At 45.2% G+C, this 23,444-nt stretch overlaps 1 protein-coding gene across 2 annotated transcripts in view; it reads left to right on the top strand.

Annotated features, from left to right (window-relative positions):
- Positions 1 to 23,444, top strand: part of LOC140408560 (tolloid-like protein 1) — a 537,833-nt gene that overhangs the window by 340,382 nt on the left and 174,007 nt on the right. For both annotated transcript variants that reach the window (XM_072495934.1, XM_072495936.1), the window contains exons 10-11: positions 2,769 to 2,884; positions 22,973 to 23,075. In XM_072495934.1, coding sequence (XP_072352035.1) covers positions 2,769 to 2,884; positions 22,973 to 23,075 — 219 coding nt within the window. The remainder of the gene's footprint in view (positions 1 to 2,768; positions 2,885 to 22,972; positions 23,076 to 23,444) is intronic.

Below are 23,444 nucleotides of genomic sequence, written 5' to 3'. Positions count from 1 at the left end.
TCGCGACCCACACCGGCTAACCTTTGTGCCACACGCCGGCCGATGTTCGCGGTCCATGCCGGCTGACCTGCGCGACCCACCATTTTCTCTTGCGTTGTTTGTTGCTGACAAAAATGGAGGCAATGGTTTTGGGTCCCTTTGACCCCCCCGAACTTGTAAAAATAAATGCTGCGACCGTCTAAAATATGATGATCGGGCACGCATGCGCAGTGCGGCCAAATATTTTTTATATATTCATGCCCATTTTGAATGCCACTTGCAGCCAGCATAGTTAAAAGCTGGCTGCTGAGTCTGTTGCGCACGGATTTACGCGATCGCGAGCACCGTGACGGACGGCTCCGCGACCCTCCCGACACCCGCCCTTGACTCACCCACGGGTTGCGCCCCCGAGTTTGACAATGCCTGAGATAGACACAGAGGGCCTCAAATCATTCCTGAAGCATGAAGAGGTTGCCACCAGACATCTGGCCAGTTCCCAATGCCACAGGGGGCCCATAGGCTGACTGCAAAATTCCAGTTGGTCTCTGATAATTGGCTTTTCATTTTCCTTAATAGACCACCTACGCTAGACGGTTTGAAGCCTTTCAACCCCCAATTCCACTTTGGAAAAATGGATTGTGGGGAGTGGCGGATGGTGCCAGTAAACTGACTGGTTGGTGGCATTGAAATTGTGTGGCCACCCATCTCTGCTCTCGCCCATGTATCGGACAAAAATTCAGTATAGACCCACATGTTGGTGAGTTTTTGACATCATGGGAGTGCAGCCAATGGAGGAAAGAAGCCAAACAGCTGTACCGATATAGAGCAAAAGCACTTTGTTGAGTACTGCTAAGTGGAATATGCAGATGCCTTAAATTATTTGATCTGCCACACAATCTCTCACAAATACACAACTGGCTCAATTGGAATAATTTTGGTCTGCATTTTATATCCCATTAAGTTTGACTTTGGGAACACCCCATTTGAGTATTGCCCTCTGTAATTGTTTCTCCGGCACCCAAATGTGTATACACCTCCCCAGTCTCCTCCCCCCCCCCCCCCCCCCCCCCCCCGCACACACACACAAACACACACACACAAACAGTTGCCTACTTATGTGTTGTACATAATTTTGCCAGTTGTACAGAGTTGCTGCAGTTGAGCTGGTGCATAATACCCTACCAGTTATTTTTTTTATTTTTTTTTATTACTTTTTTAAAAATTGGTATGTTTGTGTGTGTATATATATATATATATATATATATATCTTATTCTGTGTACATAACGGTAAATATATTTTGCTCAAAAAAACAATAAAAAAACATTTATAAAAAAAGACTTTGGGAACAAAACAACATTTGCGGACTGCTTTTTCATAATGGTGCTCCTCAAATTCTTTTGAAACTTGTTGTATATTAGTAGTACAGCCAAATATTCAAAGAGCTAACCTTTTTTTAAGCATTCAAATTAATTAAGTAATCCCAGTTGATTTAATCACAAAACTGACAGCTCACAACTGTTTTGTATGTTTTCGGTTTACTGCGTTTTGTATCACTTGTCATCTTTAATTTGTGATAAGATATATTCTCTGAGGCTTTAACAATGTTGCATTTCCTGCTGACAAGCAGACGATGACTGAAAAACATTATTATTCATCATGCTGTGACAAAAATGCTAATCTTACGTGGAAATCATTCGAGATCACTTTAGAAAAACTGCATATTTTAAATAGTTCATGAGATGAAATTGCTGGAGATTGAAGGTCACCAACATCAGCTTACTGCTGTGACAGGTCTACTTTACTTGAACATTAATTGTGGAAATGGCAGCAGTTGATATTATTAATACCAATCAAACCCCGTAGTAGAGTAGAATTAATCAATCTCCTACTAGCTGGTGAAATGATTGGCAGCTCCAACTATGATTGTACAGATATCTGTCTATTATTCCACAGTATTTTGTGTTTTAGACCAATGCATACAATACCTTGCTACCTGCATAATTCTACCTATCATGGATATTGAGTTCTACTTTGATATTGAATTAGCAACAATTTTGGTTTTGATTTCATTTTTGTTTTACGGTTGGTGTTTTTCTTTCCTATTCATAAGTAATTGGCTATGTTTGAGGATATTACCAGGCTCCTGTCCAGAGTTCTGTCCAAACCACCTGCAATAGGCCCAGCATGATCCATGTTTCCTGAGAAAAGTCACAGATCTCATTCTGGACTGAGTGAAGGCCCCAAGAAGAAAATAAATGAAGGTAATTGATCCTCTTTGGATTAATTACCAGAACAAAGTTGCCCCTGTGTTCCCTGCAGGGAATGGAAATAAATATTTGATCCATTTTCTTTAGCCCAATTCAGGCTTCATAATCCCTCTCAAAGCAACATGAAGTGTTCTGGGATCTGCCACTTCAGTGACATCAGTACCTCATGTACCATAACACTACTCCCAGATGCAGTGATTAAACCAAATATTTGGCTAATACTGAGAGCAATTTCAACCCTTTGACCGGAGATGAGATCAACTGACAGAATAGAGTAGGGGTTGAACTCTGGAAGACCTTCAGAGTAGGAGTGGAGAACCTAATATAGTTGTAGTAGGTACTGATTATTGCATCAAAGAATCAGAAAATAAAGTTTCAGAAGATGTTAAGAAATTATTTAATTTGCATCATGATCTTGATATGTTTGTGTTTCTGCTTGGAATCAGCATTTTACTTTCGCAGTTGGAATTGGACAGAAAGTTTACAAAAGCCAAGTTAAGACTTCTTGCTTTCCCCTGCAGCTTGTGGAGAAACTCTTCAAGACTCAACTGGTAATTTCTCGTCCCCAGGATTTCCTAATGGATACCCTTCATACACACATTGTGTTTGGAGAATCTCAGTTACACCTGGTGAAAAGGTAATATATTGGAAAAGCCTCTGGTTGTCGATATCTACATTATAGCCATAGATGCTGCCTGCACTACTTTATTTTAGAGATTTTACTTGTCAATTAATTGACTGAATAATCATCAAGATTTGTATATTCGGGGATGGACTGTTATGTTGATTGTTTGGTGCATGATGGAAACAATTATTGGTGTAGTTGCAATCTCAGGCATGCACACTTTGTAGGCTATTATTTTAGATGGCAAATTCTAACACTTTAAATAACACTATATGCTGTAATATAAGTAATACCTCGTCATTATGGAAAAATGCACAAGAGAAACAATTAAATATTTCAGGCCATCAGCAAATTGCATTTACATACCATCTTTGGCACTGTAAAATATTTCATGGCACTGAACGTGAGCGTTATGTTTACCTGTGGTTATATGGTGCTTTGATAGTCGAACACACAGGCTGGAATTCGCCAGCCATTCGTTGGCAGTGGTATTCTCTGGTCCCGTTGACAATGTGCTCCCACCCGTAGGTTTTCTGGTGGTGTGGGGTGACTTCAATGGGAATTCCCATTGATAGCGGCTAGAGCAGAGAATTCCACCGCCAGCGAACGGTGCACCGCCTCCTGCCGCCATGAAGCTGGGAGGCCGGAGAATCTGCCCATAATAGCTGTTGACTTCTGATAAACTGAAACATTTCGTGTTATTGAATATGAATGCTTCCATTCTTAGAGTCATCATGCATCAAACATGGCGGCAGATTAAAAGATAACCTGCCATTACTTTGATTAAAAAGCTTTAGGCGCAAAATTCTTTGAACATTCCACAATTCTCACATTCGTGGATCTAGCCCAGAAAAATGATTTAAGAAAGCCCACAAGATTTTTTTTTTTCAAACACTAGGGGCAGAATTTAATGGGTGATAGAATTTCCCGTCCTGCCACTGAAAATGCCGGTTCAGTCACCCCCATTCCATACAGCCAATCTACAGCCAATTAACACTTTGAGTATTAATTGGCTGGAGGCGGCCCTTCCTTCCCCCATCTGGGAAGGAAATCTTGCCTTCGAGAGCTGCCGGCCCTCCGATTGGGTGACAGCTCTCTGGTTCATACAGCACCACCAATGAACAGTGCGCACTGTTGGCATTTCATCCAGTCGGAGAAAAAAATTGGGCAGGATTTGGATGAAGGGTAAGTCTGGAAGGATCTCATTGAGGTGAAGGGTAGGAGTCCCGGTGATGGAGAATGGGAGGGAGGGAGGGAGGAGGCTTGAGGTGGGGGGGATGCAAAATACAGAGTCAAGGCAGGCAAGCGTCATCCAAGGCCTCCAGTCAAAAAAGGGAGGTCCATGAAGGACTTCTTTCTCACCTGAGGCCCGAATGGGCTAAACTGCCAGGCTTCGCCCTCAAACCCCTGGCTCTCTATTGCCGACCTCCTCCCACCTTCTGAAAATTGTAGCCGAGGCAGGTTGTAACCCTTAAGTGGTTATTAATTGACCATATAAGGACCTCAGTCAGGGCAAGGGTGGGTGGGCTGCCTTTGGCCTTGCCTGCTGCCTCTAAAATTGTGGCAAGGTCGAGGGTAGGCAGTGGGACGTCGCGCAGAGAATTTGTTTAGAATGAGTGGAGCAGGTGCTCGTCTTGCCCTGCTTTGGATTCTTAAGTAGCCTTGTAATCCCCTGAGAAGCTATGTATTTACATAAAAAGGTAAATATTCAAAATTCTTCTTATGGATTCAGGAGAGGTGGGATCGGGTCTCCAACCCCATCTACCCCATCTCATTTCTACAACTTGAACCCGCCTTCTGGGACTTACCATTGTCAGGGAGCAAAACAGCATGACATTCTGCATCTTAAATATGCAAACTGTATGTAGAGGCATGGCCTTGAAAATAGGTTCAGATTACTTTTTTCACCATTGGCTTTTGCTTAATCACGTACAAACATTCCCATATTCGAATCATGGGATCTGTGTTTAAGGTAAAACATTTATTGTATCAGGATATTTGCTTTAAAGATTATGTGCTATGAGTACTTAATGGAAGACTTGGCACATTGAAGTTTAATTCATATATAACCAATAATTGGATATGTGGTTGATCCAGATCCATGCTTTATGCCTTCCATACCTTTTCAGTATTATTCAGTAAAGGAGAAACTGAAAACTGTAGCATATGAATTTGTAGAATATGAGCCATGCTTCATAATTTCTAGAAACTGCTACGATTAGCATTTGGCTTGTGTGTTGAGGCACCTTAATGTAAACTTAAACAGCGGTGATTATAAGAGTATGAAGGCAGAGTGACTAAAGTGGACTAGGACTAGGAACTAGGTTAAAAGGTATGACTATAGGGATGCACTGGCAGACTTATGCAGATATTTAATAATTCTTGGCAAAGATTTAGCCCAGTGAGAAAGAAAGGCTCTTTGAGAAGGGTGCATCATCTGTGGCTAAATATGGAAGTTAATTTGAGTATAAGAATTGGCAAGTCATGTTGCAGCTGTATAGAACCTTAGTTAGGCCACACTTGGAGTATAGTGTTCAATTCTGGTCGCCACACTACCAGAAGGATGTGGAGGCTTTAGAGAGGGTGCAGAAGAGATTTACGAGGATGTTGCCTGGTATTGAGGGCATTAGCTATGAGAAGCGGTTGAATAAACTCGGTTTGTTCTCACTGGAACGACTGAGGTTGAGGGGCGACCTGATAGAGGTCTACAAAATTATGAGGGGCATAGATAGAGTGGATAATCAGAGGCTTTTCCCCAGGGTAGAAGGGTCAATTGCTGGAAGGCATAGGTTTAAGGTGCGAGGGGCAAGGTTTAGAGTAGATGTACGAGGCAAGTTTTTTACACAGAGGGTAGTGGGTGCCTGGAACACGCTGCCGGAGGAGGTGGTGGAAGCAGGGACGATAGTGACATTTAAGGGGCATCTTGAAAAAATACATGAATACGATGGGAATAGAGGGATACGGACCCAGGAAGTGTAGAAGATTGTAGTTTAGTTGGGCAGCATGGTCGGCACGGGCTTGGAGGGCCAAAGGGCCTGTTCCTGTGCTGTACATGGACTATGACCTAGCCAGTTCTGTATCCACCTTGCCAGCTCACCCCTGATCCCGTGTGACTTCACCTTTTGTACTAGTCTACCATGAGGGACCTTGTCAAAGGCCTTACTGAAGTCCATATAGACAACATCCACTGCCCTACCTGCATCAATCATCTTAGTGACCTCCTCGAAAAACTCTATCAAGTTAGTGAGACACTACCTCCCCTTCACAAAACCATGCTGCCTCTCACTAATACGTCCATTTGCTTCCAAATGGGAGTAGATCCTGTCTCGAAGAATTCTCTCCAGTAATTTCCCTACCACTGAAGTAAGGCTCACCAGCCTGTAGTTCCCGGGATTATCCTTGCTACCCTTCTTAAACAGAGGAACAACATTGGCTATTCTCCAGTCCTCCGGGACATCCCCTGAAGACAGTGAGGATCCAAAGATTTCTGTCAAGGCCTCAGCAATTTCCTCTCCAGCCTCCTTCAGTATTCTGGGGTAGATCCCATCAGGCCCTGGGGACTTATCTACCTTAATATTTTTTAAGACACCCAACACCTCGTCTTTTTGGATCTCAATGTGACCCAGGATATCTACACACCCTTCTCCAGACTCAACAGCTACCAATTTCTTCTCTTTGGTGAATACTGATGCAAAGTATTCATTTAGTACCTCGCCCATTTCCTCTGGCTCCACACATAGATTCCCTTGCCTATCCTTCAGTGGGCCAACCCTTTCCCTGGCTACCCTCTTGCTTTTTATGTACGTGTAAAAAGCCTTGGGATTTTCCTTAACGCTATTTGCCAATGACGTTTCGTGACCCCTTCTCGCCCTCCTGACTCCTTGCTTAAGTTCCTTCCTACTTTCCTTGTATTCCACACAGGCTTTGTCTGTTCCCAGCCTTTTAGCCCTGACAAATGCCTCCTTTTTCTTTTTGACAAGGCCTACAATATCTCTCGTTATCCAAGGTTCCTGAAAATTGCCGTATTTATCCTTCTTCCTCACAGGAACATGCCGGTCCTGAATTCCTTTCAACTGACACTTGAAAGCCTCCCACATTTCAGATGTTGATTTGCCCTCAAACATCCGCCCCAATCTATGTTCTTCAGTTCCCGCCTAATATTGTTATAATTAGCCTTCCCCCAATTTAGCACATTCATCCTAGGACCACTCTTATCCTTGTCCACCAGTACTTTAAAACTTACTGAATTGTGGTCACTGTTATCGAAATGCTCCCCTACTGAAACATCTACCACCTGGCCGGGCTCATTCCCCAATACCAGGTCCAGTACCGCCCCTTCCCTAGTTGGACTGTCTACATATTGTTTTAAGAAGCCCTCCTGGATGCTCCTTACAAACTCCGCCCCGTCTAAGCCCCTGGCACTAAGTGAGTCCCAGTCAATATTGGGGAAGTTGAAGTCTCCATCACCACAACCCTGTTGTTTTTACTCTTTTCCAAAATCTGTCTACCTTTCTGCTCCTCTATCTCCCGCTGGCTGTTGGGAGGCCTGTAGTAAACCCCCAACATTGTGACTGCACCCTTCTTATTCCTGATCTCTACCCATATAGCCTCACTGCCCTCTGAGGTGTCCTCCCGCAGTACAGCTGTGATATTCTCCCGAACCAGTAGTGCAACTCCGCCTCCCCTTTTACATCCCCCTCTATCCCGCCTGAAACATCTAAATCCTGGAACGTTTAGCTGCCAATCCTGCCCTTCCCTCAACCATGTCTCTGTAATGGCAACAACATCATAGTTCCAAGTACTAATCAAAGCTCTAAGTTCATCTGCCTTACCCGTAATACTTCTTGCATTAAAACATATGCACTTCAGGCCACCAGACCTGCTGTGTTCAGAAATTTCTCCCTGTCTGCTCTGCCTCAGAGCCCCACTGTCCCTATTCCCTAGTTCTCCCTCAATGCTCTCACCTTCTGACCTATTGCTCCCGTGCCCACCCCCCTGCCATACTAGTTTAAACCCTCCCGTGTGACACTAGCAAACCTCGCGGCCAGGATATTTAGGCCTCTCCATTTTAGATGCAACCCGTCCTTCTTATATAGGTCACACCTGCCCCGGAAGAGCTCCCAGTGGTCCAGATAACGGAAACCCTCCCTCCTACACCAGCTGTTTAGCCACATGTTTAGCTGCTCTATCTTCCTATTTCTAACCTCACTGGCACGTGGCACAGGGAGTGATCCCGAGATTACAACCCTAGAGGTCCTGTCTTTTAACTTTTTGCCTAGCTCCCTGAACTCTTGCTGCAGGACCTCATGCCCCTTCCTGCCTATGTCGTTAGTACCAATATGTTCAACGACCTCTGCCTGTTTGCCCTCCCCCTTCAGGATGCCCTCTACCCGTTCGGAGACATCCTGGACCCTGGCACCAGGGAGGCAACATACCATCCTGGAGTCTCTTTCACATCCACAGAAGCGCCTATCTGTGCCCCTGACTATAGAGTCCCCTATTACTATTACTCTTCTGCGCTTTGACCCTCCCTTCTGAACATCAGAGCCAGCTGTGGTGCCACTGTCTGGCTGCTGCTGTTTTCCCCTGATAGGCTATCCCCCCCGACAGTATCCAAAGGGTACTGTTCGAGAGGGGGACAACCACAGGGGATTCCTGCACTGACTGCCTGCCCTTTCTGGTGGTCACCCATTTCTCTGCCTGCACCTTGGGTGTGACCAAATTTATATAACTGCGATCTATGACGCTTTCTGCCACCTGCATGCTCCTAAGTGCATCCAATTGCTGCTCCAACCGAACCATGCGGTCTGTGAGGAGCTCCAGTTGGGTGCACTTTCTGCAGATGAAGCCATCCGGGACGCTGGAAGCCTCCCGGACCTGCCACATCTCACAGTCAGAGCACTGCACCCCTCTAACTGACATTGCGTCAATTAATTAAAATTAAAACTTTAAAAAAATTTTTTTAAAATATATTTTAAAAAAAATTTCAGTTACTGTTAACTATCTGTTTCCTAGCACTAGATTTCTAATAGAAATGCGAAAGCTAAATATAGTACTCTCCGATCTCTGGCTTAGATACCCCTCTAAATTATAATTAAGTAATTATGTTTAATTAGTTACCAATGCTTAATTTTTTTTAATTTAGTGTAGATTCCCAACCAGCCACTCAGGCCACAGCTTTTCTGTGATGTCACTTCAGTTTCCCCCCGACACACACAATTTGAAAAAGGTATAAAAGTAAAAATGAGTAAAAATCACTTACTTACCTTCTTACCTTCTGAGTGTCTTAGATGTTCTCAGGTTCTCTCCCTGACAGAGACTGCTCCTCCTCCTGCGAACGGCACCCGAAACATAGTCACCCGCATCATCGCTGTATGTCGTGCCCTTCACAACCTGGCACTGTAAAGGGGTGATCCATTCTCATAGGGAGAGCTGGAGGAGGATGACAGCTCCTTGGTGGGTGAAGAGCAGGAGGGCCAGGAATCTAAAGAGGGTAATAAGGGTCAGCTTCAAGGGGGTGACTCCATAAAGGAAACACATTGTGGAAAATGTGTCCATGCCACTTTCATTGCAATCAGATTCCAGGGAAAGTAAAGCAAAAGCAATGGGAGATGGCCACATCTCTCCTGTCTATGAATGCCATTCCATTTCACTAAAAGGGATGTCCAACCAGTCACATGGTCAGCAAGTTTTGCATTCAGACTTGCACCTTCCAGCCTCATGATTCATCAGGCCATGACCTTGGAAAGTAAAAGTCAAAGCAACAGTGAGAACTCTGTGGCTGCTGCTGCTGGGATGTGTCCATGAGGTGTTCTTTCAGGAGATGAACCCGATGTAATCTGGAGCTATTCTCCACTGAGGTGTACATCCACATTGGTGCAGAGTGCTGGTGGGTGAATTCAGTGATGGTTCTTCCTCTGAAGCTTCCTCTATTCCCTCATCCAAGGTGGTCTGGAGGGTGGGGCTTATGTTGGTCATTTGCATGTGTCTAGACGTGCTGGTGCTTACAATAGAAAGAAGAGAGTTTTAGTTCATGAGCATCCAAAATACATGATTGCAATTCACTCACTGTGAATGTCAGGATGTGATGAAGGTGTCATCCATACTCGGTTGCTGGGACAAGTTGATCTCCCCTTCACCACAGGAATGGCCCCTGTCCTCCCAAACATCTCAGTGAGGGAGGGTCACAATGTTGGCAATCCCTCCACCAGTCTGGGATCTTTCCTGTCTGTTATGTATCAGCTTGCCCTGGATGAAGTCAAAATAAATAAATGTGATGGGAAGGAATGGAGCAGAGGTTGAGAAACATGTGCGACCCCCCGTGTGAGGTGAGCCCTCTCCGTAAGTGGGTGAGCATAGAGTGTGAGGAGCATGATAGGTGGGATGGTGGTGATGTGAAAGAATCCGTGAGAGAATCAGTGGTGATATGTGTGCCCTGTCTCTGGTTATACGAGATCCATGAAGAGAGCAACCCTTCGAGTACATAATGTCATGATGAGCATTGGAGGGAGCAGAAAGATGACTTAACCTGACTGAGTGGGTGAAATCATTCATCCTCGTCCTGCGTTGAATGACATTTATGGTGCAGAGGCCAGCAGCACTGACCTTCTCTGTGATGGCCTGCCAAGCTGGAGTGGTGAGGCTGATGTGCTTCCATGGGCTGACCCAAGGGTTAAGTGCATCTCTATGATACCGTGCTCCTCCAATCAAGACCTTAAGGGCATTGGTGCTGGAACAGAAAGCAGCTTCCTTCTTCTAGATTGCAGCTTTCTTCATCGGTTTACCAGCCATCACTGTGGGTCTCCTAGAGAGAGTAGAATGTATATGTTCAGATGGCATTTATATATGGCACCTGCACGTTCAAACCCACCAGGTTACTGTGGATGAATCGGCTCACGACCCGTCAGGTGATCCGGAGAGCTGCTCACCTGTGTATAATTAGCTTTGAAGCGCAGAATCAGGTGTGATTTCCCGCCATTACGACCAGCGGGAATTTTAGTTTTAAAGTAAATTTCTGCCCATTTAAAGTTATGGTGTAATTTTTTTTAAGCACTTGTATACATTGGGGTACCTTCTTCAGATCAATTGAAATTATTTTTCAGTGAGTTATTGCATGTGCTAAGCTACCATCTTTTGCAAAGGTTAGACTCAAGACGTTGGGGAACAATTAAGCATTGAGAATTCGAGTATTCTCTATGATAATGCTATCATACCATATTGTGGGGACTTGAAACAAAATCAAGTATGTAGTACTTTGGAAAATGTAGGACTAGATTTTTTGTGGAAGAGGCAGGAACATTGAATCAGAAAACATCCTGACTCAGTACATCTGTCTCTTTTAAAAAGACCCCTGCTTGCTATATTTTAATTCTGAGAAGGCAGGAGCAGGGTGGAGTCAAACCTGCCACTTTCAGAAGCAGACCCGAGGCAGCAAGGAAGAGGTGGAAGGTGAGGCCGCCATATATCTTCCATAGCCACATTCAAGTATTCACTATTGGCAGACCTCAGCGTGTCTTTGATATGGACATTTCAAAGAAAAACTTCTGGCTCTTCAGTGGAACTGCCATCTAACCACATTTCATACTGAAATATATCTCTCAATCATAAAACCATTGAAAAAAACATTAAATCTCCTCAAATGGTCAATCTGTTGTAAAACCAATCAATCATATTTACTTATCAAAGGTTAATAACCTCTTAAAATTGTCAATCAAAATACTAACATAACCCCTGCAGAGATAAGTGGTTATGCAGCTTTGAAACTCAGCTAAGCATTCATAACAGGCTCACCTGTAAAATCAATCCCTGAGAAATATAAACAATGGAATCTATTTGAAACAAAAACAATGGATGGCTATTTTCCCTCAGTTACACCAGATATCCTGCCAATCAAAGCAGTCCAGGAGCAAGTGTCTTTTTCAGTTCCTCCATGTGATAGCTGCAAAAGGTTTTTTTTTAATTTAAAAGTATTCTGAGCATTTAAATCACTTCGGAGCAGTTCTTTTTAAAAAAATATATATTTTATTGAAAAGTTTTTTCCCTCAGCAACATTTTTCCCGCTTACAAAACAAACGAAACGATAACAATAACAAAACAGAATTTTTTAACTTTTTAACAATAATAATAATAATAATACACAAGTGACAAAACCTCATACTCTATTGACCTATACTCAACTAAACCTCCTCCCCCCCCTCCCCCCCCCCTCCCACTGGGTTGCTGCTGCTGGTCATCTGTCTTCCCTCTAACGTTCCCCTAGGTAGTCGAGAAATGGGTGCCACCGCCTGGTGAACCCTTGAGCCGATCCTCTCAGGGCAAACTTATCTGCTCCAGTTTAATAAACCCCGCCATATCGTTTACCCAGGCCTCCAGTCCGGGGGGTTTCGCCTCCTTCCACATGAGTAGGATCCTGCGCCGGGCTACGAGGGACGCAAAGGCCACGACATCGGCCTCTTTCGCCTCCTGCACTCCCGGCTCTTCCGCAACTCCAAATAGAGCTAACCCCCAGCTTGGTTTGACCCGGGCATTCACCACCTGCGAGATCACTCCCGTCACTCCCTTCCAATATCCTACCAGTGCCGGGCACGCCCAAAACATATGTGGTGGTTTGCCGGGCTCCCGCCACACCCCCCACATCTGTTCTCCACTCCAAAGAACCTGCTCAATCTTGCCCCCGTTATGTGTGCTCTATGTAGCACCTTAAATTGAATCAGGCTAAGCCTGGCGCATGAGGAAGAGGAGTTTACCCTGCTTAGGGCATCAGCCCACATACCCTCCTCTATCTCCTCCCCTAGTTCTTCTTCCCACTTTCCTTTTAGTTCGCCCACCGACTCCTCCCCCTCTTCCCTCATCTCTCTGTAAATCTCTGACACCTTGCCTTCTCTGACCCACACCCCTGAAAGCACCCTGTCCTGTATCCCCTGTGTCGGGAGCCGCGGAAATTCCCTCACCTGTTGTCTAGTAAATGCCCTCACCTGCATATATCTCAAGAAATTTCCCCGGGGTAACTTATACTTTTCCTCCAGTGCTCCCAAGCTCGCAAAAGTCCCATCTATGAATAAATCTCCCACCTTCCTAATTCCCAACTGGTACCAGCTCTGAAATCCTCCATCCATTCTTCCTGGGGCGAACCTATGGTTGTTCCTGATAGGGGACCCCACCAGGGCTCCCCGCACCCCTCTCTGTCGCCTCCACTGTCCCCATATGTTCAGTGTTGCCGCCACCACCGGGTTCGTGGTGTACTTTTTAGGTGAGAGCGGTAGCGGCGCCGTCACCAGCGCCTCTAGACTCGTCCCTTTACAGGACCTTCTCTCCAGCCTTTTCCACGCCACTCCCTCACCCTCCATCATCCATCTACGTATCATTGCCACATTGGCGGCCCAATAATAATCTCCCAAGTTCGGTAGTGCCAGTCCTCCTCTGTCCCTACTGCGCTGAAGGAACCCCCTCCTTACTCTCGGAACTTTCCCTGCCCACACAAAGCTCGTAATGCTCCTATCTATTTTATTAAAAAAGGTCCTGGTGATTAAAATAGGGAGACATTGAAATACAAATAAGAACCTCGGGAGGACCATCATCTTAATTGCTTGCACCCTGCCCACCAGCGATAAAGGCTGCGTGTCCCACCTCTTAAAGTCCTCCTCCATTTGTTCTACCAGCCGTGTCAGATTAAGTCTGTGCAAGGTTCCCCAGCTCCTAGCGATCTGAATCCCCAAGTATCGGAAGTTTCTTTCCACTTTCCTTAGCGGTAAGCCTTCTATCTCTCTACTCTGGTCCCCTGGATGTATCACAAATAATTCACTCTTCCCCATGTTTAACCTATACCCCGAAAATTCCCCGAACCTCCACAAAATTCGCATAACCTCTATCATCCCCCCGCTGGGTCCGACACGTATAACAATAGGTCATCCGCGTATAACGAGACTCTGTGTTCTTCTCCCCCTCTAGTCACCCCTCTCCATTTCCTGGAGTCTCTCAGCGCCATGGCCAGAGGTTCAATTGCCAATGCAAACAACAATGGAGACAGCGGGCATCCCTGTCTTGTTCCCCTATATAATCGGAAATACTCCGATCTATGTCGACCTGTAACTACGCTTGCCGTTGGTGCCCCATAAAGTAGTCTAACCCAGCGAATAAACCCGTTCCCAAACCCAAACCTCCTTAACACTTCCCATAAATACTCCCACTCCACCCTATCAAATGCCTTCTCTGCGTCCATTGCCGCCACTATCTCTGCCTCCCCCTCCACTGAGGGCATCATTATCACCCCTAATAGTCGTCGCACGTTAACATTCAATTGACTCCCTTTTACGAACCCTGTCTGGTCTTCGTGCACCACCCCCGGGACACAGTCCTCTATCCTCGATGCCAGCACCTTTGCCAGCAATTTGGCGTCCACGTTCAATAGTGAAATAGGTCTATAGGACCCGCACTGCAACGGATCTTTGTCCCTCTTCAAAATTAGCGATATCGTCGCCTCCGACATCGTCGGGGGTAGAGTCCCCCCCTTCCCTGGCCTCATTGAACGTCCTCGCCAACAACGGGGCCAACAAGTCCACATATTTTCTGTAGAATTCCACCGGAAACCCGTCCGGCCCCGGGGCCTTCCCTGCTTGCATGCTTCCCAGTCCCTTAATAACCTCGTCCACCTCAATCGGCACCCCCAGGCCTGCCACCGCCTCCTCCTCCACTTTCGGGAACCTCAATTGGTCCAGGAACTGCCGCAACCCCTCCTCTCCCTCTGGGGGCTGAGACCTATACAGTTCCTCAACTTCGGAGCAGTTCTGACACTAGAGTTCCCAAGGACAATATTTTTTAGTTTTGAATGCATTGTAGTACTTTTTCTATTTTTTCCAATACTCTCATGCATCTGAACTACTGCTGGGCAAGTAATTGGGTCAATTTACCTTTGCAGAACAGAGCTCTATAATTTATCACTGCGATAAAACATATATATCTTTCAATGCAGCATCTATCTATCTAAAATCAATTTTTTTCCATCTTTCATTTTTAAATCCTGTAACCAATTTTGTGTTCTGTTGTCTGCACTTGCATCTCTTGCAGCTCTCTTGTGTGTTTGGTAGCCCATTCATTGGTCTACAATTTATAATAATAATAACTACAAAGCTGCAACCTGAATTGGTACTAAGTTATCAAAGGGGCTGTAAGGGGCCATGGTGATGCGTTGGCATTAAGCTGACATAAAGGCTATAAAGGGTATGACTGAAGGGTCATGGAGTGTATGAAACGCCATCGGGAATGGGTGAAAGGGCATTGACGGGGCATGGGGAGTGGGTCCTTTATTTATTCATGGAATGCGGGCGTCGCTGGCAGGGCCAAAATTCATGTTGCCCATCGCTAATATCCCTTGAACTAAGTGGCTTGCCTATTCAGAGGGCAGTTAAGTGTCAACATCATTGCTGTTGATCTGGTGTTAGACCAGGCAAGGATGGCAGATTTTCTTCCCTCGAGGATATTGGTGAACCAAATAGATTTTTACAGCAATCAATTATAGATTTCTTGGTCACCACTGCTGAGACTAGCTTTATATCCAGAGGCCGGTTTAGCTCACTTGGCTAGACAGCTGGCTTGCGCTGCAGAGCAAGGCTAGCAGCACGTGTTCAATTCCTGCTCCGGCTGAGGTTATTCATGAAGGTACAGCATCCTCAACCAAGCTCCTCGAGGTGTGGTGACCTCAGGTTAAATCACCACCAGTCAGCTCTCCCCCTCAAAGGGGAAACCAGCCTATGGACATTTGGGATTATGGCAACTTTACCTTATTTTTATTCCAGATTTATTAATTGAATTTAAATTACACGCTCTGCATGGTGAGATTTGAACCCATGATTCGAACCCGGGTCTTCAGTGCCATAGGCAGCAGTGCTAACCACTGTGCTACGTGCCATCCCGCCCGCCATTAGCTGGGCCCAGGGATTACTAGCCCAGTGACATTATCACTCTGCCACCATTACCCAGGTGGATGAGGGATTTGAGGGTGAGCAAAAGAAAGCCTAATATTTAATAACACAGCTGGGACAAATCACAGAGAACTGATGCGGGCCTTTTAACCAGCCCAGCTTGGCACTGGGCAGCCACTGTGGTCACCTCCAATCTGCATCTGGGAGTGGGTGGGCCCAAGTCCAGTATGCATCCCCCCACCCGTGCCGGGATAATGATGCTGCCATTCGGAGCACATATATCCAAGGCATGTGCAGCTGGAAAATCTCCTGACTCTATGCATCCACCTTAGGAGTGAAAGTCCAAGCCTTAGTAATAATTACCACTGCTCAACCTTTGTTATTGAAAGGTTGATCTTATTAGTGTAGATATTCATGCCCTCATAAGAAAATTTGAATGCTGTAAATTTTTTTAAAAAACTATTTGAAGTTTGTGTTTTGCTATTTGAATTTTTCCCTTAATCCCACGCATGTTTCCTAATCTTTGGGCAGAATTCTCTCATCTGGCACTAAATCTGGGATTAATTATGCACCTAAGGGTTTAGCACCATATTCTGTGGTGAGGTAGGCATGATGGCATGAGTCCCATCATCATATCTGGGTGGTATACTGAAAAAGTGCCAAACATCACTGACCCACCATTGAAGAAAGCAGATAAACCTGAAAAAGAAAATGGACCTCCAGGAACAATCTGAGGCTGGAAGATGGACCTCCTTGATGGTACTGAATCTGGAAAATTCACCTGTAGATGCACCCCCCAACCACTGCTGTATCTAGGGTTGCTGGCAGCTTTAATAAGGTCATGGGGAGTCCACACCGAGTAAAATAAGGGAACATAGTTTTATTTACAACACAATATATACTCTGCCCATTTGATCCCTACCAGGTTCCTGTCCGGTCAGTGCCTTACTGGCCAACCTTTTATACAAAGGTTAACAGAGATCCCCCACCCCTAGCGGGGGAGTTTGTACTCTGCAAGGAACATGGGGAAGATAATCATTCCCACCCCATAGGTCCCATGCGGACTATTACTTTGCCCTCCATCGTGAACTGTCCAGGCAGCCCCAGGCTTTTCACAGTAACTTTATACTTCTGACAATAAAAGATTATTATTATTAGTAATTAGATCGCCTCACTGGAAGTGGAGATGTTCCTGGTGGCCGCAACAAATAAATCATTGAAGGCCAAAGTAAATCATTTAGAGAATTGGTCCAAAAGGCAAAACGTTTGAATTGTGCGGTTGCCAGAGGGGATGAACGGCCCATCGCCCACGGAGTACTTTGTAGAGATATTCAGGAAGATGGTGGAGGAGGGTGAAGTCACAACTTCTCCTGGGTTGAAACAAACCCACCGTCTCTCCGGTAGCGACCTCATCCTGTGGATCCACTGCGTGCGGTAATAGTGATGTTCCATAGCTTCAAAGAGAAAGTGAGGGTTCTGAGATGGGCGAGGAACTATCGTGACTTTAAATGAGAAGGCCACGCCATCAGGTTTTACCAAGATGCGGGAGCAGAGCTGGCGAAGAAGAAGGCTGCGTTCAACAAAGCCAAGGCCGCCCTGTACAAAAATGGAGTCCAGTTTGGTGTGGTATACCTGGCGTGGCTAAGAGTGACGTTTGAGGGAAAGGGCTATTTATTTGATGCACCGGGAGAAGCGGACTCCTTCGCTTACGCACACGGATTAGGCACGGTGTGATTGAGATTTTTGGGTGTTGACTAGGCATGTTGAATTGTTGGGGTTCCATTTTTATTATTGCATTTTCCTGTTTTTGGTGGAGTTGAATTTTTATAGTACGGGCTTAAGTTTGTGATTTAATTTTATGGGATTCTGTTCTGATTGTTATGAAAATAAATAGCAATGACTTACTGAACAGACAAATATTGCAATACAAAAAGAAAAGTAATGAAAAATTATTGGAAACAAATAGTTGGATGTTTACAGAACAGCACCAGCAGCAACTAGCTCATCTTAAAAAACTAAAGAGAATAAAAAGAAAAAATCCAAGTACAAGTCTGATGATATACCTGATACATACTTTTCAGGAAAGTATTACATGGACTTTGCCGATACATTGTCAGACCGGGAATATGAACTGAAGGAACACGACACAGGAAGAAGATCCAAAGGAATTACAATCTCTAAAGGACATATGGTTATTAAAGTGTGTACTTGAGCTATGACATGCACAGCCTTTGCAATTTGTAATTACATTTCTGTTCTTCAGTGCTGAGTCACTTGTATAACCCTCTCCCCCTAGGTCCTATTTTTATGAAAAGTTGTGCGCTGCTTTTATTAAAAACTTTTGTCCAAACACCTCAGGTAAAGTGATCAAGATGGGAAAAAAAAAAGTTGACGTTTAGATCCCTGCCCGCCATGTTTTTTTAAAATACATTTAGAATACCCAAATTTTTTTTTTCCAATTAAGGGTCAATTTAGCGTGGCCATTCCATCTAACCTCCACATCTTTGGGTTGTGGGGTGAAACACACACAGGCATGGGAGGGAGAATGTGCAAACTCTACACGGACAGTGACCCAGGGCCGGGATTCGAACCCAGGTCTTCAGTGCCATAGGCAGCAGTGCTAACCACTGTGCCACGTGCCATCCCGCCCGCCATTTTTGAAGTATCAGACTTGCTGGTGCTTCAGACGGGGGTAAAGACGGATGTCCTCGCCTTCACATCTTTGATAGCCCGGAGACGAGTTCTGCTTGGGTGGAGGTCTTCTATTCCACCCAGTGCCTCGGCTTGGTTGGGTGACCTCATGTCCTTCTTACATTTGGAGAACGCTAAGTATACCATTCGAGGATCGTTCGAAGGGTTCTACCTAAGGTGGCAACCATTCAGTTCCTCTTTTAAGGCGCTAGTCACTGTCAGGTGTTGTTAGGGGATTAGTTTAGTTTTTGGGGGTTAAGTTAATGTACGCTTTTGCTTGTTAATCTCGCTCATTTATTATGTAACTTTGGTTCACTGTTTTGTATGATTTTGTTTATTATGAAAACATTTTTATGAACTTTAAAAAAAAATCCAACCCTGCAGGGTAATTTTCTGCCTGATTATTGTCCATTTACGTAAAATATCCTGGAGACAGTAAAAATACTTGTTCCTGAGTGGACCTGAATGACATGTCAGTTACTACAAAAAGATTTGCCTGCCTGATTAGCTAACAGTACGATAACCTTAAATTATTTTCTCTACATGTTCGAAGAAAAAGAGAACAATTCATAAAAGGTGACCTATATTTAGTAAAACGCTGGGACAATGTTCATGGGTTAAGGCTCCATAACTTAGATATGAGTGAGTTTTAACCTTTCTAGTCCTTGTTGGTTAAGTTTGTTTTGCCAAGTTATAGGTTGCTGCTTTTCCATTAGGCAAAAGGGAGAGAGGGCAAGAAAAGATACCATAAAAAGATGAATCTTTTCGTACCAGTCTCACCGAACAGGCGCCGGAATGTGGCGACTAGGGGCTTTTCACAGTAACTTCATTTGAAGCCTACTTGTGACAATAAGCGATTTTCATTTTTCATTTTCAATTGACGAATTACTAATTACAAAGAAGTCATGTTCCTGATGTCCACTACAGTGACGTCTTCCAACAGAAGGATAAGTCAGAATACCAAGTGTTGTCTGTCATTGCAGAGTCTGTACCAAGCGGTGTCTGTCATTGCAGAGTCTGTACCAAGCGGTGTCTGTCATTGCAGAGTCTGTACCAAGCGGTGTCTGTCATTGCAGAGTCTGTACCAAGCGGTGTCCGTCATTGTGTACACAGAGCAAGATCTGGGGCTGGATTCTCCAATCGCTGACGCTGAAATCACATTCGGCGATCAGCTGGAGAATCCCCGCTTACGGCGGAATCGGTGGCGGTGCCGTTTTTCCGAAGCTCCGCCCCCTCAAAAGCAGCATACTCGGAGTCCGCCGCACGACGGATGGATGCCTCAGGACGTCACCTTAGGCCCTCCCCCGATGTTCCGCCCCCGATGGACCGAGTCCCCAACGTCACGGGACACGTGTGCTTACACGTTTGGGGACCTCGCGCAGCGGCTGCGGACTGAGTCCAGCTCCGCTACAGTTGGGGGGGGGAAAGCTGTTTCGGTGGCAGGGAGGCCTTCGTCGGGGGCTGGGGGGAGACTGGTGGGGGATGATCCGGGGGTACCGAGACTGACTACAGGGGGGATGTTTTTGACAGGCCGGGTCTGTGCGCGGCCAGCGCCATGTTGTAAGGTGCGGCTGCCACAGGCCGCTGCCATGCACATGTGCGGCCACGGACCTGGCCATTCTCCGCTGTATCCGCCGAGAAAGCCGTGGGCTTTACGCTGAGCAACTGTTCGTCCGCCACTGGACAGAGGATCGGAGCGGGGGCGGCACTGACTTACTGGTCGTAAGACCAGACCTATCCTGTGGACATTGCCGCAGGATCGGAGAATCCAGCCTGTAATAATCCACAGGAGGCAGGGGTTCCGTCACCACACCAGTATTTATTTGCAATAACTATATACACAAACAGCTCCAAACAGTGCTGCTAGCATTCCAGTCAACTTAAGACTGCCTCACAAAGCCTACACAGGTGCTTATATGGGCCCCCTCAATGAGCTATCATTGAGGGAGCTCATACTCCAATTAACCAACCAATAATGCCAATTGGAGGTCATTACACAGCCCCTGAATTTTTAAAAATGCTGCATTTTCACATCATCTTAGTTGACAAATGTTGTTAGAGTTGTAAGCTCAGCTCTTAATTAATGAACAGTTGCAAATACAGAATTATGAAAACATTTACTTTACTGATTCTAAGACTAAACTAACCTTGGGACAAATATAGTCAACATTTTTTCCTGCAACTTTCCCCAAATGACCGACCTTCAAATAACTTAAGGGCTTCTCTTTGAAACCGTGCTGCTACATCTTTCATGCAACAATGAAATCAATACCTCCCAGGTACCATCTGCCAGAAGGATTCCCTTTGGATTGCATCCACTTTCTATCTTTAGAGTCACATTGATTGATTATCTTTCAGACAGAAAATTAGTCCTCTCTTTCCCTCTTTGCCTTCAGCCTCCAACAAATTTAGCTTCATTGGGGAAGCAAACCAGGAACTTTAATTGTTTTTCTGAGGAGCTTTTACACTGTCATCATTTTAAGATGAACATTTGTAGCAGAGATAAAGAAGTGGCCTGGAACGCAGTGGGGTGGGTTTTTAACTTGCTAGCTGGGTATAAAATTGATATAAAGCAAAAATTTTTGCCTGTCTTAGACACTGCGCAATTATTAATTCCATTGATTGGACATTTTCTCTGAAAGGCGACTGATTACAATGTTAGTGTATTGTCAGAGCAGCAAGTTGAAAATCTAATCCAATGTTTGCTCCTGTTGAAAAACTGTCACTTATGATGAAGTAAATGCTTTAATAGGAAGGACAGTTATTCTGCCGCCTGGAACACCCCCATGATGTGCATCTGGCAAGGTTTGACATTATCCTACACAAACAAATAGGGACATCACAAACTTTTTGTTATTTTTCCTGTGACCTTTTTTGGCTAAAATAGTAATACTATAATTCACAGCAGCTTTCTAGAAAAACATTCTGAAGTTTAATCATGGGCACGGCTTAACATAAAAGCACCAGAGTCCCATTTTGGCCCAGTTTAGTGGGTGTTTCCCGGCGCTTGCAGCGCTGGGAATGACCTGCTATTAAATGGGACTCTGCTTCATTTTTGGTCCTCGGAGAGAAAAGCCCCCCTGAGGCCGCACTTCAGCTCATCTCCTGCACCAGCGAGCTCAGCTCACCTATGCTGGAAGAGATCGGGGAACCGCACCACAGTCTCTGGACTCCCCCAACGTACCAATTAAGGGGTCTTTGCACCCCTTTCTCCTGCACCCGGCCTTATAAGGGCAGGGCACCCCCGCGTCCGACCCCTGGCACTTTGCTGCCTGGCAGCTTGGCACTGCCAGCCTGGCATTGGCATTCAGGTGCCCTGGCTGGTCCAGGGTGGCATTGCCAGAGTGCCAGGTGGTAGTGCTACAGTGCCTGGGTGACATCGGGAGTGCCAGGATACCACCCTGCCCAAAGCCCGGCCACTTGGGGATCCCTGGGAGACCACCCAAATGCAGGCATGCCTGGTCAAATTTGTGGAAAACAGTGTTAAACGGTGCCCGCTCAGGGTCTCCGAGGCAAGGCCGCTAGGTGCCGTACCTTGGGTAATTCCATTTATTGGACATTTTCTCTGAAACGCGGCTGATTACAATGTTAGTGTATTGCCAGAGCAGCAAGTTGAAAATCTAATCCAATGTTTGCTTTCACTTTTGATGAAGTAAATGCTTTAATAACAAGGACAGTAATTCTGCCGTCTGGAACACCCCCATGATGTGCATCTGGCAAGGTTTGACATTATCCTATGCAGGCATGCTTGGTCAAATTTGTGGAAACCAGTGTTAAACGGTGCCCACTCAGGGTCTCTGAGGCAAAGCCGCTAGATCCTGTGCCTTGGGTAACTCCAGCGCAGATATATTCAAGTGAGACGAACTACTCACTTGAATATGCAAACGTGGATTATGCCCATAGCGTGCATGATCCAGATCGCAACGCCTCAGAGATCTCGTTAGATCTTGCGAGGCTTAATGAGCATCATAAATCTCGTGAGAGGCATCTTGCGAGATTTAATGACTTTGTTGTGTCCTGAGTCGGGCGCAGTGAGGCTCGTAAATCGCGCCCATGGTATTTATTGGGTTTGGTCAAGTCTAGCAACTGCAATCGGAAGTGTAGTATTGTAATTTTATTGATTTGAACATTTGATTACATCATTAAAATGTCAATATTTCAGCTAATTAGAATTTCTGGGATGTGCGCCGAAATTATGCAGGTTGCATCAGGTCACCGCAATACCCTATTTACCTGACCTTTTTTGTATCTTGCTCTTCACTATTGGTGACACTGGTCTCTGTACATTTATAAATGGGTTTCTGATTTCAAGAAATGTAAGAGTTTAATGATGCGAGTACAGCCAGGAACTTAGTACTTTTCCTCTTGTGCTGTCCCTCAGGATCAAGGATGACTTGCTTTCACTCCTGTTTGATTAGACAATTGTTTAAATTCTCCAATTTACCAATTCGGAAGGGAGATTTGCAATGATTTCTATTCATTTCTATTGCAGATTGTTTTGAATTTTACAACAATGGATCTCTTCAAGAGTCGCCTGTGCTGGTATGACTACATAGAAGTACGAGATGGCTATTGGAGAAAGGCACCACTTCTTGGTATTGAACTTTGTCCAGTTAGGATAAATAGCTGTTCCACTGAATTTGAGCTTTCAACAACAGCCTTTTTTTGCCATAAGAAATAAAATTTAAGGGACTATATCCCTTGGGTTCTTTTCCCAAAAACACATTAGTGAGCAAGTTGGGTATTTACAATGATCTGCAATTTTCAAGGTCGCGTTTGTGCTGCTAACTCAGATTACCAGATGTACTGAATTGAATTTCACATCTTGTTCTGGCTGAAAGCAATTTTATGTAAGGTATCAGTTCCCCTTCCCCTGCCTCCCCCCCCCCCCCCCCCCCCCCCCCCACAAAAGTTGAAAACATTGTTTTACAAAGTTGTTGAATCTCCTCTACTCTCTATCTGTG

The sequence above is a fragment of the Scyliorhinus torazame genome, chromosome 3 (assembly GCF_047496885.1).
Source record: "Scyliorhinus torazame isolate Kashiwa2021f chromosome 3, sScyTor2.1, whole genome shotgun sequence".
NCBI classification, from domain to species: Eukaryota; Metazoa; Chordata; class Chondrichthyes; order Carcharhiniformes; family Scyliorhinidae; genus Scyliorhinus; species Scyliorhinus torazame.
Note: the sequence above shows the minus strand (reverse complement) of the source record. Positions and strands in the feature narration are given on the sequence as shown.